General features: G+C 49.9%; 2 protein-coding genes across 3 annotated transcripts in view; one reads left to right on the forward strand and one right to left on the reverse strand.

Moving 5' to 3' along the window:
- dmac2l (distal membrane arm assembly component 2 like) overlaps positions 1–15,548 on the forward strand; it is a 373,839-nt gene that overhangs the window by 332,573 nt on the left and 25,718 nt on the right. The gene's annotated exons all lie outside the window — the stretch shown is intronic.
- Positions 3,236–15,548, reverse strand: part of sos2 (son of sevenless homolog 2 (Drosophila)) — a 27,869-nt gene continuing 15,556 nt past the window's right edge. The window contains exons 8-23 of one of the 2 annotated variants that reach the window (XM_076023360.1): positions 12,886–12,984; positions 12,606–12,733; positions 11,094–11,749; positions 10,915–10,996; positions 10,153–10,275; positions 8,324–8,436; positions 8,011–8,233; positions 7,490–7,609; positions 7,185–7,347; positions 6,137–6,254; positions 5,883–6,055; positions 5,671–5,787; positions 4,463–4,751; positions 4,343–4,384; positions 4,123–4,226; positions 3,236–3,819 (exon numbers count right to left, since the gene is read on the reverse strand). In XM_076023360.1, the coding sequence (XP_075879475.1) occupies positions 3,271–3,819; positions 4,123–4,226; positions 4,343–4,384; positions 4,463–4,751; positions 5,671–5,787; positions 5,883–6,055; positions 6,137–6,254; positions 7,185–7,347; positions 7,490–7,609; positions 8,011–8,233; positions 8,324–8,436; positions 10,153–10,275; positions 10,915–10,996; positions 11,094–11,749; positions 12,606–12,733; positions 12,886–12,984 (3,099 nt within the window). In that variant the 3' untranslated portion in view covers positions 3,236–3,270. Of the gene's footprint in view, positions 3,820–4,122; positions 4,227–4,342; positions 4,752–5,670; positions 5,788–5,882; positions 6,056–6,136; positions 6,255–7,184; positions 7,348–7,489; positions 7,610–8,010; positions 8,234–8,323; positions 8,437–10,152; positions 10,276–10,914; positions 10,997–11,093; positions 11,750–12,605; positions 12,734–12,885; positions 12,985–15,548 lie in introns of both variants that reach the window. The other variant, XM_076023359.1, reaches the window with a different exon arrangement.

Consider the following 15,548-nt stretch of genomic DNA (forward strand, 5'->3'; position numbering starts at 1 on the left):
AAGTTTTCAGTGCAGTTCTACGTTGAAATGGAAAACATGAAGGTCTTGTGCTCGGCCACTCCTTCCTCTTCTTCTGTTGCTTTTCAGGACGGCTGACAAGCTGCTTCCTGGTCTCGTCACCCCTGAACAGATACTGTACACATCTAAACTAAAATGCAACCCGACTGGTGGTGATCAAAGGTCAGAGACGCGTCAGAGACCTCCAGCGTGCTAACCTGGAGGCTACGTCGATGGTTGGAGGGAAAAACAAAAGAGGAGAAACAGGAAGTTCAGTACAAAATAAGACTGGGTGATTTATTAATCTCATCAAGACCATTAATACAAAGCAGTTAAAAGGCCACATACCATTCAAAAAACAAAACAAAACAAAAAAAAGACTGCTGGATCAAGCTGTTACAGTGCTACCGGAGGAGAAAGGAGAAGAAAAGAACCCCTGCTCGTCTGCTACGGCAGGCCAGAGGGGCTACAAAACCAAACAAACAAATCAAAAAAAAAAAAAAAGAGAGAAAGAAACATAGAAAAGGGACATTTTGTTTCCTCAACCCTTCCAATACTGACTTGGGGAAGCCGACGTGGCTGAGACAGTGAAGCGGTTTGGACCTCGGCTGGAGGGTCTCTAGTTTGACTGAAGGGAGGAGCATTGTTAAGCATCATCTGTTGGGGCTGGAGGAGGGGGGGGGTGTCTCGAAGATTGAGTGTTTCTTTTTTTTCTGCCCTGATCTACGTAGAAAGTGAGTTGAACAGTTGCCTCGGGCCATTTGCATCCGCATGTGCGCGACCATGCGGCAACTGCGGCTCTTCAACAGTACAGCCTAAAGTGCAAAAAGTGTGTTTCTCAGAAAAACAAAAGTCATTAAACAAACAAACAAACCAACCGACCGACCAAAAAACAAACCCATCCAATTCTTCCCTACACTCGGGCTCTCGCGACTGATCGCAGGTGTTAGCGTTTAGAGCGGAAAAAAAGAAAAGAAAATTAAAATAAAAAAAATAAAAAAACTTTTGAAAGAGCAGGAGAGGAAAGGCAATTAGTAGGACGTACAAAGTGAAGCACGCGTCTGGTTAAGTGCTCTTGGCATACTGAAGTGTTCATTTGTTTTCATCGCTTCAAAAACAGGGGAGGTGCAGGTGGAGGATGGGGGCAGGGGGGTGGGGGGATGGCTTTCCTCACTGAATAACTCCCAGCGTCTCGACTGGAGATTGTCTGTAAGTATGTTAGTGACGTCGTTTTTTTGTATTTTTTTTGCGCTCTTTTGTTTTTCCTATCCAACTGTAGCAGCATTGGATCACCAAGCGAAAAAAACTCGACTGAACCAACGCGGACGAGGGTTCGATACGACACGGAGAGAGCAAGGGGGGGGGAAGGAGAGAGAGAGAGAAAAAAAAAAGAAAAAAAAAACTTTTGTCACTTTATACAAATTCTTTAGTTAGTGTATACATGTTATATATATACACAGTATCCACAAACATGTACAATTTCATAGTGTATAGCTTTTTTTGTTCTAAACATTACATAGGCAACTTTTTTTTTTTTTTTTTTTTTTTTTAGCATTTTAGACACCGTTTCGCAAAAATGTCTGTAAAGTAGAAAAACAAAAATAAAAGGCACATCTGAGCGTGATGCAATGGATTATTTCAGTCTTGAAAAATGTTTTCAAGCAGGGAAAAAACAGAAGAAGAAGAAGAAGTAGAAGAAGAAGAAAAAAACACAAAACAAAACAGAAGTTTGAAGAAAAAAAAAGTTCCTCTTTTTTTTCCCACGGGCATTGCCGTATTTCAAGCAGCCACCGGGGGGAGCCGTCCCGACAGAGGCGTGGCGGGGGAGGAGGGGGTTTGGGTGGGCAGGGGCTTGCTTCTATGTCCCAAGTTGTGAACGCTGCCGCTGAGGAGGAGTAGGTTCGTTAGGTGGAGGGTGGGTCTGGGGAGGCGGGGCTTGGGGAGGGGCACAGTGTCAAGACGGCAGCGGCGTTCGCCGTAAAAGTCACAGGGGGGCAGGAAATGGCTTGGCTCTCCTTCCCGGCCTCGGTCCTCCTCTCCTGGGTCGGCGCCGCGGCTATATCGTGGCCACGCCCCCTCAACGCAGAGGGAACTGAGTCTCACACACACACACACACACACACACACACACACACACACACACACACACACACACACACACACACACACACACACACACACACACACACACACACACACAAGCTGAATTCGCCCAAAACTGGATGTGCAAACGGAGTGTTGGCGGATCTCAAGATCTCGCAAGACGGGGCCCGGCCCGGAGCTCAGGGGTCAGAGGTCACCGCTATTGGCGCTTTCTTTTTTAAAAGGCAACGTGTCTTGTGTCTGCGGCGGAGGAGGGGTGGGGGGGGAGGGGGTGGAGGCCCGTCTTCAGGGCGACGACGCCGCGTAAAAAAAAAGGTCAGTCAGTTCGACTCGACAGTCACAGTGTTGAGTTTGGGTGGGTGGGGGTGGGGTCAGGGGGAGGGAGTGACTCAGCGTCGCCTCCCCCGTCTCGTTTCATTCAACGTCACATTTGTGAAGACCCCCAAAAAAAAACAACAGAAAAGAAGAAGGAGAGAGAGAAGAAAAGAGAAGACAGAAAATCCCTTTTCCCCCTGCATAAAATAAGACTTTGGCAAAACGTCCGTTGGCGGGGAGCTGCAGCAGCAGCAGCAGCAGCAGCAGCAGCAGCGGGACGCCAGGCGACCGCCTCAATGCCCAAAGAAATGCAAGCAGCTGCGGCGGAGCTACAAGGTGCGGCGCCCCCTGCAGGCCGCTGGGGGAGGCGCTGGCGGCTGACGAGGGGGAAGGAGGGAGCGAGAGGAACTTCTGCAATCGACACACACACACACACACACACACACACACACACACACACACACACACACACACACACACCAACTGTGGGCTGTGTGTTAGCCGGCACACCGGTGAGAGTTTCTCATTGGCACAGAGGGTCGGTGGTGGTGGTGGTGAAGGCGGAGCTACGTTTCCCCTGAGAGGCACTGAGGGGGTGGGGGGGGGGCGTTAAGTTGGCACAGAGTACGGTGGGCGGAGTTAAGACAGTGACAGTGTGAGTGTGTGTGTGTGTGTGTGTGTGTGTGTGTGTGTGTGTGTAGCAGTATCAATCCCATCTGATCAGTAGCTTTCAGTCCACTCACTTCTTTTTTTCCTTTCAGTTTTTCTCCCCCCCGCCCCTCCCTTACTCCCCCCCTAAACCCCTAATCGCCCCCCCCCCCTCCCCTTGGTGCCACTGCGGCCAGCGGCGGCGGCTCACTGGCTGCCGTCGCTGTTCTCCACCAATGAGAGGCCCTGCAGCAGCGGCGGCGGCGGCTGCAGCAGCAGCTCCCTCTTGTAGGTCTTTGGCGGCAGCTTGGGCAGCTGCGGGCTGGAGTTGTGGCGCGGCGGGACGGGCGGGGCGGCGGCGGGGGGCTGGGCGGGGGCGGGGACGGGCAGCGGGCACAGGCTGTTCTGGCTGGCGCTGAGCGGGCAGCCGCGGCGGGGCACTCGCGGCGACGGCGTGCTGGGCGGCGTGCCCGGCGAGCTGGGCGAGCTGCCGCCGAAGTCCCAGTGGTAGCGGCAGACCGGCGAGGGCTGCGGGTTCAAGGGGTAGTTGATGAAGATCTCGGGGGGCCGCTGGGGCACCGGCGGCGGCGTGTCGGGCAGGGGGTCTCGGGGGGGCGGCGGCGGAGGCGGCGGGCTGGGCAGCGGCCCGTCGCCCGGAGGCCCGTTGAAGGCCGGCGGCGGCCGGGTCTGGGTCCTGGGCAGCGGCGGGGGCAGCCGGGGCGGGATGGCCGGGGGGCTGTCGGACCTGGAGCTCAGCTGAAACACACAGAGGTGAGGATTGTTGGTCATCCACTGGCAGCTGCACAACCAGGCCACGAGTCCCTCTGAATATCGACAGCATCGATACCAAGGTGCCCTGTGTTTACTTGGTATCAGATCAGATCGACAGCAAAATGTCGCCTCCCACCCCAGAGGTCAAAGGTCAAAGCTAACAAATTTGGGGGGGTGGGGGAGATACGGCATTTCTGTTGCGCTGCACATCATCGGATGTCCCAGACAGCGACCATCAATCATGTGACAGCGAGAGGAATCGCTCTGGGGTGGGAGTAGCCGTCTTACTTTGGCGTCGGACATGGTGTCTTTCCGCCGCGGCGGCAGAGGCGGCGGCTTCAGCTGCTCCTCGCTGAGCTGGTGCAGGCTGCCGCAGGACGCAGACTGGAACTCTGCGGGGGAAGAAAAAAGGGGGGGGGGGGGGAGAGAACGTCAACCACCTGCTGCCTGAACCCTCCCATCCCCAAGATGCTGGGGAAGAAGAAAAACCCGGTGGCAATCAACTCACTGGCATGTGAATGATGAGCTGAAGAAAAGGAGGAGTTGCAACCTGCAACGACAGAGGACAGACGAGGTCTGGGACACTGTGCGGGCCGAGGCGGACGCTGGGAATTGAACGTGAGCTCACCGCCGTAGGAGCTGCTGAGGTCGCCGTCCATGAACACGGGACAGAGGTCGGACGAGGCCGACTGCGGCGGCGTGGGCGTGTTGGGGGACGTGGGCACCGAGGCCGACGACGTCGCCGCCGCCGCCGCCGCCGCCGCCACCTCTGGCTCCGTCTCGGCGATGCTGCGGAAGGTGATCTTGTGCGGGGGGTCCCTCTCCAGCGGGACGGGGTGGCCCTTCAGGGTGCCCGAGGTAGACGTTCGCACAGGTCGAATCCCCGGAGACTTCAGGTTGTACATCGTCTTCCTGGGCTGCACGCGCACACACAACCGCGACAAGAAGTCACTTTAAAATTGCGTTTAGAATTGTTTTAATACTTTGCTGTTTTAGTTGTTTTTATCCGTTTCAATTGTGTTGGTTTTTTTTGTTTTTTTTACTTATATGCAGCAGTTTGGTCAACTTTGTTGTTTTAAAATGATTTGATTGCGAATTCAGTCAGAGAAGGAACCCCTGAGGATCATTACGGCAACTAACTTGAAAAGCAATTTCTTTTGTGTCCGACTACAAGAAGTAGGACCAGCCAACTATGAAAAAAGGTGAGACTTATAGTCCAAAAAATACACTTATTCAAGTATTGAAATAAGTGAGTTTGTATTTTCAATTTTTTTAAAAATACTTTTACTTCTAAGTATCTCATATTTATACGATAAATATGATAAATTGTAAAATTGTTGTAAAATAAATACAACAATTACTGACAAATTATCGGTTACTTTGCAGATTATCATTACATTACATGTTGTGAGCGTGTAGGTCTGCTATTAACAGATTAACCACACCACGTCAGTTTTTTCTTAAAAAGGAAACAAATTGGTTGTTATTATCAAGAGATTGGTCTTATTTTCTATTGGATATTTATAACTGGGCTTTAATTAAGCAAACACATGTTTAATGCGATTACTCAACCAATCGACGGAATATTCGATAGAATAATCGACTGGCAAAATATGCGACAGCTGCAGCGCTAGTGGTTACTGTCAAGAAACTTGCGTGAGTTAAAAGTGAAGCCAAGGTGAAATTACTGTGCAAGTTGGAGCCTTTTGAAAAAAACAAACAAAAGACACAAGACCAAAAGGAGTCCTGATGCCTGGTTCCGTCCAGGTCCAGTTCAGAGAGAAGCAGCATCTCATTGGTCAACCACTGGTGGTGCACGGTCGTGTGGACACTCACAAATCGAGGGGCCTGCCTGCAGTTGCGTGGCTCGATGTCCAGCGACATCTTGAACAGGTAGTCGCTAAACTCCTTCTCGCCCATGTTCCCCATCGGGTTCAGGTTCTCGAAGAACCGCTGCGGTCCAAGAAAACGAGACACGGGTTCAGGTGGCGGGCAGCAGAGAGAGGGGGTCGAAGGAGGAGGACAGGGGAGAGGGGGGTTTCGCTCACCCGGATGTCGTGCTCCACCTTCAGGCAGTAGGGCTGGTTCTGGTACTGCTGGATCTCGCCGGTGATCTCGGCCACTTTCCTCCTCTTGCTGAAGTTGATCAGCTCCTTGCCGTGGCGCTTGAGGAAGTCTGGGTTGCCCTCCTCCGTCTTCAGGATGTTGGTCAGGTAGATACCTGAGGGCAGAGCAAGCGGAGGTGAGCGGTTCTGGAGGGAGGGGGTGTTGACGGTTGGTGGTCGCTTGAGGCGGGGCTTACCAAAGAAAGGCACGCAGGGCGGGTTTATGGACTTGAGTTTGGCCAAGTACTTCTTGAAGTGGTCCTGGCTGAGCTCCACGGCCTCCTCCAGGACTCTCTTCTTCCTCTCTGGTATCGCCTGGAGGAGGAGCAGGAGGGCCGAGGCAGGCAGAGCGTGTGACCGCCGGATCAGCATATGATTCAGACGGCGCAATAAAAGACGAGCGGCTCGGCTCGTGGAGTCAAGAGGAGCATCATCCCGACATCAGGATACCCAGAACTAGTCGGACTTCTGAGAATTTTGGCCTCAGGGTGCAATAAAAAGCAGCGCATTGTCTTTAAAAAAAAAGAAAAGGGGGGCAAGGGGGGGGCTATAAAGAGAAAACTAAAGATGACTGCTGAGAATCTCCGAGGCAGACCAGAGAATTCTTGGGAAGACGTGATTTATGTTGATGCTTCATCGTTCCAGTCAACTTTCTGGCCTTTGATCTTCACAGCCTTCATTGTGATTCTGGATGGACTAATAACAGCATTTATATAATGCACACCGCAGAGGTTTTCTCGTCATGTCTTTTTTTGGGGTAAAAAAAAATATCAACAGCTTCAGAAATTCTCTCCCTTTTTTAATTTTGAAGACTATATAACTATACTTTGTATCAAATTAGGTATACAAGAGAAGGTGAATGTGCCAATTGCTGAGTGTTTGCCTTGATTTATTTCACAGAATGTAAACATAAAAAAAAAAAAATAAATAAAGTTTTTTTTCCCTTTACTATAATTTGTGAATGCAATATATGTTAACATTGGGATAGGACCAGATAAGCTCTGCTTCCCCCTATTCCATTTCAGATTAAAAAAAAAAAATATGTGTGTGTGTATATATATATATATATGCAGTATGCATGTATATTATTTTAACTTGTATTTATTTATTGTAACTTGTTTGTTTGTATCTGAAATTGTTTGTTTTCAACGCTTAAAAATGAAGGACGATTACCCGAGGCCGTGTCTAAGCTTCCTGCGGAGCCAGTAGAAAAAAAAGGGAAGAAAGAAAAAGGTTTTCCCTCACCTCAAACGTATGGTCCAGTCTGTACACCGGCACCGAGTTGATGGCGCTGACCACCTCCAGCACGCCGTTGAAGTTGTTGAGCTCCTGGAACACCTGCAGCACCTCGATGACGCGCGACAACACGGCCACTCGCTCGTCCAGGTTCATCGTCTCAACGATGCACCTGCAACGCACAAGCAGACACACACAGACAGACAGTTGCAGCTTGTCGAGCACGACTCGCAAACTGGACTTTTTAAATCATAAGAAGAAGAAGAAGAAGAAGAAGAAGAAGTTGTTGTTGTTGTTTCAGCCTCCAGACTCACTTCTCAAACCACAGTGTGAGGTTGGTGGTGTGGCGGATCATACGCAGCAGGTTGGGTGAGTTCTTCTCTTTGTCTTCTTTGGTCCAGACGCTGCCGACCAGCTCAGACGGCCGCACGGCTCTGCGGAGGGGGTTAAAGGTCATAAGTCACTCCTTCACTCTCTCTCTCTGGTCGTGAAGGACCTACAATCTGACTCCATCTTTCACAAACTCTTGCGCGGAATAGAAGGTAGTTTTTGTTACTTGTTTTGTCATTTTGCACTGGTGAATTTTTTCCTAAACAAACAAATGTGCTCGCTTATTTTTAAGCATTTTATTATTCTGTTAAATGGTTTTGTATTTTAGTTGGTTGATAAAAAAACTAATTTATTTGCCTAAAATCTTCAATGATCCTGACATTTCAAATAAAAGGCATCTGTACTGGCGATACTAGCCCCGTCTTAACTTGGTATCGGATCGATACCAAAATCCCCAGTGAAAAACCCCCCAGGTGAACGGGCCGTGCGCAAATCAGCGACTCACCTGTAGAGCTCGGATTCCAGCAGCGTGAGCTGTCGGGCGATCTCGATGGGGTGGAGGGTCATCAGGTCGAAGGTGTCCACCTGGCCCGCCCGGCAGATGTGCCACTCGATGGGAGGGGGCGGGCTCTCGAAGGTGATGCTGTGGCTGACGCCGTTGGACTGCGTCTGCAGCTTCCTCTTGATGATCTTGTTGATGGACTCCACCCACTTCCGCATCGACTTGCCTGCGGAGGGAAGGACGGAATTCTTGGTTTGGCCACGCTGCATGACTGGGACGGTGGGGGTGGTGTCGAACCAAGGTGTGCGACTCTGACCTCGGAGCTGGATTTTGCTGGTGATGTACTCCTCGAGCTGAGTCCTCAGCTCCGGGTCGTTCTCAAAGTCGTAGAAATGGTGTTCGACCCACTGGCGGAAAACATTGAGGACCCTACAAGACAAAGACTCGTTACATCATCATCCTCAAAAACAAACAAACAAACAAACATTTTTTTGATGCAATGAAAAGTCAACGCTTGGGCCATTAAAGGAGGGAAAACGGTGCTGATTAGGGACGTTAACAATTAATCGTCTGAAAAATTAATTGTCGATTAAGAATTTAATCAAAATTAAATTAAATTAGTCGCAATTTATTGAACATTTTTTACACGGGTAGTTAATATCATGAGAACAGTGTTGCGGCAGAAAAGAGCAACTCACCTGTAGATACTGTGACGGTCATAATACATAATAGAAGATGTTACTTTTAAACAACTTTATAAAAAAGTTGAAATGTGATCCATTAGAAGTCAACTTAAAGTCAGAGGATAAATGTTTAGGGTGTTGTCTAATGTAAAAATGGGTCACATTGGGCCCTCAGCATCATTTAAGGGTTAAACAATGTCTTCCTGACACATTTTCCATTGTGAAATTTAGGCTCTCAGGAAAATCGCTGCTCATCAATTAATCATGAATCGATCGATAAGGTCAATCAACTCACGATTAGGGAATGAATCGATCATTTGCATCTCTAGTGCTGAAGTGCGCCACAAGCGCCGCATAGTACTGTAAACAGAATATTGACTTCTATGAGGTCTTGTTCAGAATAACAGCCGGTTCCTCTAAACAGCAGGCGATCAGAAGATGGACACGCAACAAGCACGCAGCCTCAAGTGCACTTCTCTGGTTGGCGTCCAGCGTTTACTCCTCCGACGGGGTAGTTTACCCTTTTAATAGCCCCGCCGGCTAAAAATAGCAGCAGCTGGAATATTTTGTGCTCCGAGGGGCAGAAGTCGAGCCTCCCGGAGGTATTTTCACCTACTTTCAGCGAGTGCATTTAAAAATAAACTGCCACATCGCAGTGTTTACCCGACGACAGACCACCCATGAGTAAACACTGCCGGCACTATTTTTAATGCGACCTGTTACATAAGCGGGACAAAAACTTTTAGGCGTCCCCCGGACGACGGCGCGGTCGCGAGGGAACGAGGACATAAAGCGCACGACGATCGGAGACGGCTGCGCGTCGGTTTGAAATTCCGCGGCAGCAATGAGCTGTGATTGGGAGACAATCTGTGAACCTTCTATGCCCTTGCCCCCCCCCCCCCCCCCCCCCCACCACCACCACCACCCCATCATCCTTATAAGGACTGAAAGTCGGACACAAACGAAAACATTGGGGCTGTGACGAGGAGAGCAGAGCTGCACTGCGAGGTATTTTCAGAGTGCTTCACTTGATCGTCATCGATCATTGCACCCGGAACTCAGGAACTGACATCCACGAGTCAAGGGATTGGACGGACAACTCTGACAATTTTTCGGTAAATGCCATTATTAAAGACGGCCCATATTATGCAACGATGCCAATCACCTCCCTGAACACGTGAAAAGCCCTTCCTTTACTTCTTGGTTACTTCTACTCACTTGGTCACACTTCTTTAGGGAGCGTATACCCTCTATGACATCACAAAGGGGCACCAATACCTTACCGAGGTTAGCAACGACACCAGCTAGGTGTCGGCTTCGCCCTCTGAGTCTGCCTCGTTTTCCAAGCATGCAGAAGCTGAGACAAAACATCGTTTTTTTCTCGGCAAACCTTTCGGATGTCGCATCTTTCACTGCTGCTAAAACCCGGCCGATGTGACAGCGCCTCTGCGTCAGGTCGTACCTGAGCTGGACCGGCTGCACGTACTCCTTCCGGAACCTCTGGAGCTCGGCGGCCATGGGCTGATCGCCGTTCCAGAGAGCCTGCCGGTCCTCCTCGGTCGGCTCCGGCTCGGGGATCTCGATCCTTTATGAACGGAACAGAACAGAATAAATCTTTATTGCCCAACAGGGTGGAGAATTGTCTTTGGCTCACCAAAAAAGGAGACAACACAAAAGACAGGGACGGCACTAAAAAATAAAAACACATAAAAAGTTAAGTGTGTAATATTTGAAGATTTTCAGAGGAAATCACAAAATCATGTCAGGTGGTCAGATTTTAGACTGCACCCTCTGACCCTCCCTCTTTCGAGCTTGCCAGTGAACTACGGTGGCCTGCGCACACAAACCTGGATACCTTGTCCACCTTCTTCTTTGTTGGTTTATTTGCGGAAGCGAGCGTTCACCCTAAATACGAAACGCGCTGTCAAGCAGCTAACTAGGAGCGAGACCCTTGCTCAGTGTATATTATTATCTAGAAATAAGAACCATTCTCAGGGTAGGAAAACCAAATTACTTTGATGGTACCTCAAGTACATGCTTTTATTAATGTGTTTATATAGAGCATATTAAGCTTTTACCAATATGAAAATTGTAAATCAGGGCAAATTTTACACACTGGACATTTCAGAATAAGGTGAGAGTGAAATACAGTAAAAATACAGTAAAAACAGAAGGTGCAGCAACAACAACAAGAGTAAGGACTGGGTGGAGGGTTGCACTGTACCTGTCTATGAGCAGGGTGAGGAGCTCCTGTGGCTTGCAGAACGAGCGGTAGGTGGTGAGAAACGTGCGCACAAAGTTGGGATCTGCGAGCAGGAGGACAGCAGAGTGTCGGCGTCAACGCACACAATCGACAGCAAACGCACACAAAGAAGCGGCGAGGAGCGGGACGCTGCGGCTCACCGGCATACATGTGGTACGTCAGCCTCTCGATGAGTTTGACCACCGTGCCGGCCTTGATGATGGGGATGCCCGTCTTGCTCTGCACCTTGTCCTCGAACACGATGTTCTCCTCCGAGTCTTGCACGGCGAAGCGGTACACCTCCGGCGAGGGCAGCCGCAGCGGGTGCGCCCGCTCCTCGTGCTGCAGCATGGTGTCCAGCATGCGGTCCAATGTGGAGCGGTACTGCAGGGTGACCAGCGCCGCCATCCACGCCGCCTTCTCCTCGGCCGTGCGCGCGCAGAACACCGAGCAGTTCTCGTCCTTGCCCAGCAGCTCGAAGGCGTGCCGCAGCTCCGCCAGGTCCTCGCGGTCCACGATGCGCACCTTGCGCAGCACAAACTTCTCCTTCAGCCGGAACTCGGCGCCGGAGCCGGAGCCGGGCAGCCGCGAGCTCTGGTTGGCCTTGCAGCTGATCATCAGGCCGTCGAACAGGAAGTTGTGGCGCTCGTGCTTGGCGCCGGCGCGCAGCAGCGGGCCCTCCAGGATGAACTCGCTGCAGCACTGACCGATGTCCTTGCCCTCCCAGCCGTCGATGCTCTTCTGGATCTCGTTCATGCGCTTGATGGCCAGGTGCTTGCTGCGGACCTGCCGGCTGTACAGGCGGCACAGGGGCTCGCTGTGGGGATGGGGGGGTGGCAGGGTTAGCAGAGCAGTGCTAGAAACAGTCAGGAGAGGCCAGTGTGGACCTGCTGCACCAGTGGTTCTCAACTGGTGGAGTCTCAGGAGGACCCACGTTCATTTCCTGATCATGAACTTGCAACCCAAATTCATTCCATAATGCTCCGAAGTCTACTTTCTATCTTGTCTGGTAAATAAAATTATCATCAACCCTAATTTAAATCTCGAAAAAAAATTAAATTATTCAAAAAAAAATTAAAAATATTGAAATTATGAAATTGAATTGTGTTTCCTGCAAAATGAACGCCCAACGTTTTCTCCACATATGAATACATTTCAAATATTTTTTCAAAAAAGGGAAACTGCCCATGAAGCCCAATCAAAACTGCTCCGCGACCCACTTTCAGGCCGCGACCCACCAGTTGAGAAATGCTGTGCTACACCCTTAACGCCCCTTCCCGCAGCCTCCCAATGCCAACTTTCTCACCATTACCAAGACTAGCGTTGAGTCGCCGCTTGGTGGGCAGTTTGGATTTTAGAATATCTATGTATTTAGAGGGAAACTGCTGGGCATTTATTTTGCAGGACACACAATTCAATATTTTTAATAATTTATTTACTAGACATGAGCGAAAGTGGGCTGGTGATATTTGGGTCACAATGTGGGTTTGTTTTTAACGACCACTGATGTGAACTGATGTGAATCGTTCATTTTACTCTGAACTGCATTTGATTGAATTTGTTTGTATATTTTAAAGTGTTTTTCCAATGCGCATTTTTCAACCGCATTTCTGTAAAGTTTCTCCGAGAACTCTGAAAAGCGCTCTATAAAATGTTTTAAAAAGTATTATTACCCGGGTTTACGGCGAGGCTGGTGCTTGGCATAGATGCGCTCCACACTACACTGGAGGTTGAGCAGCGCCGTGATGGCCTGTTTCAGACATTCTCTGTCGTCTTGGTCTTCGCTGCGCTCCTGAAGTTGCTAAAAAAAAAAAAAGCAAAACAAAAGTGAAAAATGAAAAGAAAGCCCAAATATGAAATATGATTCTCATATTTACAGGACTGCAAGTGAAATCAGATTCAGCTTCTTGTGCAATGAGAGAAAAAAAAATGTTTTCTTGCTTTGCGACGTACCTGCAGTAGCTCAAAGTAGTGCATACAGTGATAAACTGGGACCATCATCAGCTGTGGGAGGACGTACTGGACCGCTTCTTTGAAGCCCTCTGCAACCGACTGGAGACACAATAGAAACATACTCAGGTGCCGCTTTTGGCTTCTCGAGAGTCAAGCGAGGATTTGACGAAGGCACTGGAGGAGGAGAACTACAGACAGGGGGGGGGGGTAACCGACAGCGACGGCTGGCTCTGTCGCCCCCTGGCGAGCCCGGGGAGGCCCGCATCGCCCGTCTGCAGCAGCGCTGATGATGAGCTTGTGGCGTTTGCACGAACAAGCATGCAGCAATGGGCGCTGGGAGGCGGACTGGGGGCGCGAGCGGCCGAAGCAAGAGGGTAACCGGAGAGGAGGCCGTCGTCACGACATCCATTTGGATCTCCCGTTGCCCTGACAGACGACTCCGAATCAATACGCTCGTACTCAAGACTCCCCAGCCTGCAGCCGTGTCGTCTGCGCGCGGAGGGGAGGAGCACATGAGCCGCTGACATCAGCCCCGGTTTGCGTTTTTTTTAAAAAAAAATGATAATGCTAGCTGTGTTTCCATGACATTTTTTCTAAAATTTCGACAAAGTGCGATTGCGATTTGCACGGTGTTCCCATTGAACGGCGCAAAATTTACGCGAATTACATTTGCGTTGGTTTACGTTTGTTACAAACAAACGACAGTTTGTCCCGGAAGCTTTAAGCTTTAAGAGATGCGGAAAACTCTGAAGTCTCTGAAGTTGGAATGGAAACCAGCTGAGGGTTCGGACGGAGTGGAAATATTCCTCCACGCTGCACAGCTGTAGATAAAACATCAACGACAATGTTTTCTTTTGTCGACTTGATTTCATTCTTCTTGCAAACGGCAGATTCACACTAGAAAGACAAGCCCCCCCAGCCCCCCGCCGAGCTGCAGAAGATAACCGTAATAAAAGGTCAGATCAAGTGTCAGGATGACGGAAAACAACCCCGCCTACTTCCACATCTCAAACAGACTCTAATTTGAGAACAACATGTTCCTGTTTCACACTCGGGCCGCCGTTTATCACGTTGCCATCTTGATTTGCAGCTTATTCTCAGTGTGAAATGCGCCTCAGGTCAAATCTTCCTCTTCTCACCTCGTCCCTCCTCCTACCCCCCACCAGACAGAGTGAGGGCGAAAGAGAGGGAGAGGGAGAGAGAGAGAGAGAGAGAGAGAGAGAGAGAGAGAAAGAGAAAGAGAGACAAAACTGCCCGCAGTGTGGCTGCCTGTTCTATTTTTAAAAAGGCGATGTAATTTAGCCACAATAGCAGACGCTGCCGAGTTCAGGGGCTGAGTGCTGCACGCACACGTTTATCAGAAGCGGAGAGGGCAGGAGAGGGTGAGGAAAGAGGGTGAGGAGAGAGGAGAGAGGGTGAGGAGAGGAGGAGAGAGGGGGAGGAGGAGGAGGAGGAGAGGGGCAGCGACCAGAGGAAGAGCTGAGCAGGCAGAGAGGAGAAGCTGCAGGGATGCTGCCGGTGTGGCGGCCGGCTGTTGATCTCCGTCACGACGCACCATTCAGACGGTGTCTCCCTGAGACGCACTAACAAAGGCTTCTTGTGTGTGTGTGTGTGTGTGTGTGTGTGTGTCTACCATTACAACATGGCCCTGGGACAATCGCACACCATCGCAGGTAGTGCAGTGGTCAAGAGAAACAAGAAAAAAAACTCAGAAAGATGAAATCAGAGACAGTGGAATGTTTTTTGTTTTTTTTATCAATTATGTTAAAAAAGTCGAAAAAAATGCAAACTCTCTGCTTGTCCGCTTGTGACGCAGCAGTCATGAATGAAGCTGAGAGGACCAAGAAGTAAAATACATTAAAAACACAAAAATTGAGGGAAACTTTAGGCTTGTATTTATTTTTTCTTCCCAAATATACAAACAGTCTCGTGTGCAAAAATACTGCACTAGAATAAAAATGTAAAAACTTATTTTCTTTAATGAATTCAATGTGGGCCAAATTCATTGAAGTTGAATAAACACATAAATGCAGCGTGGACTTACGACTACAGCTACGCTACTGCTACAATATCCAATTATGACTTCAGAACCTCCTCCTCCTCCAACATTTCAGCAGCCGTAACCAGGACGCGACCAGCAGTTCTCCCTTGTTTTGTTTTATTTTTTTATACCGTGCTGAAAAACAGCCACACTGGGCCCCCGAATCAAAAACACGGCTGTCTGACAAGAAAAACACAGAGCCAAACAATAAGCGGCGCTTTATGAAAAGAGGGCCGCGGCCGGTGCGTCCACACAGGGCCACGGACGCACGCGGTCCAGGAATAAAGTATTCTTTTTACCTCCTGTGCCCCTTCCATGGCTCTTGTATAACAGGCGTGTGTGAACACAAACACTGGGAACCGATGGAACCGGGGGGCCCCGGCTGATGGGCCGAGGCCTGACGGGGACGAAGGGAACCACCGACAGGACGAACAAAGTCGGCAAGTTTGGGCACGACGCTCCGCACCGTCGTCTGCTGCTCCTGGGGCCGCGCCGGACTCGACTGAGGCCCCGGCCAGAGAAAACACCGGCAAATATTTGGTCTTCAAAGGCGGCCAGAATGCCCCCCGCCGAGCGCAATTCAATGCTATTCCTGTGAGGAATGTCCAAATAAAACACGACG

This window comes from Nelusetta ayraudi, unplaced genomic scaffold (assembly GCF_046127955.1).
Source record: "Nelusetta ayraudi isolate G7.1 ecotype Tasmania unplaced genomic scaffold, CSIRO-AGI_Nayr_v1 ptg000015l, whole genome shotgun sequence".
Taxonomy (NCBI): domain Eukaryota; kingdom Metazoa; phylum Chordata; class Actinopteri; order Tetraodontiformes; family Monacanthidae; genus Nelusetta; species Nelusetta ayraudi.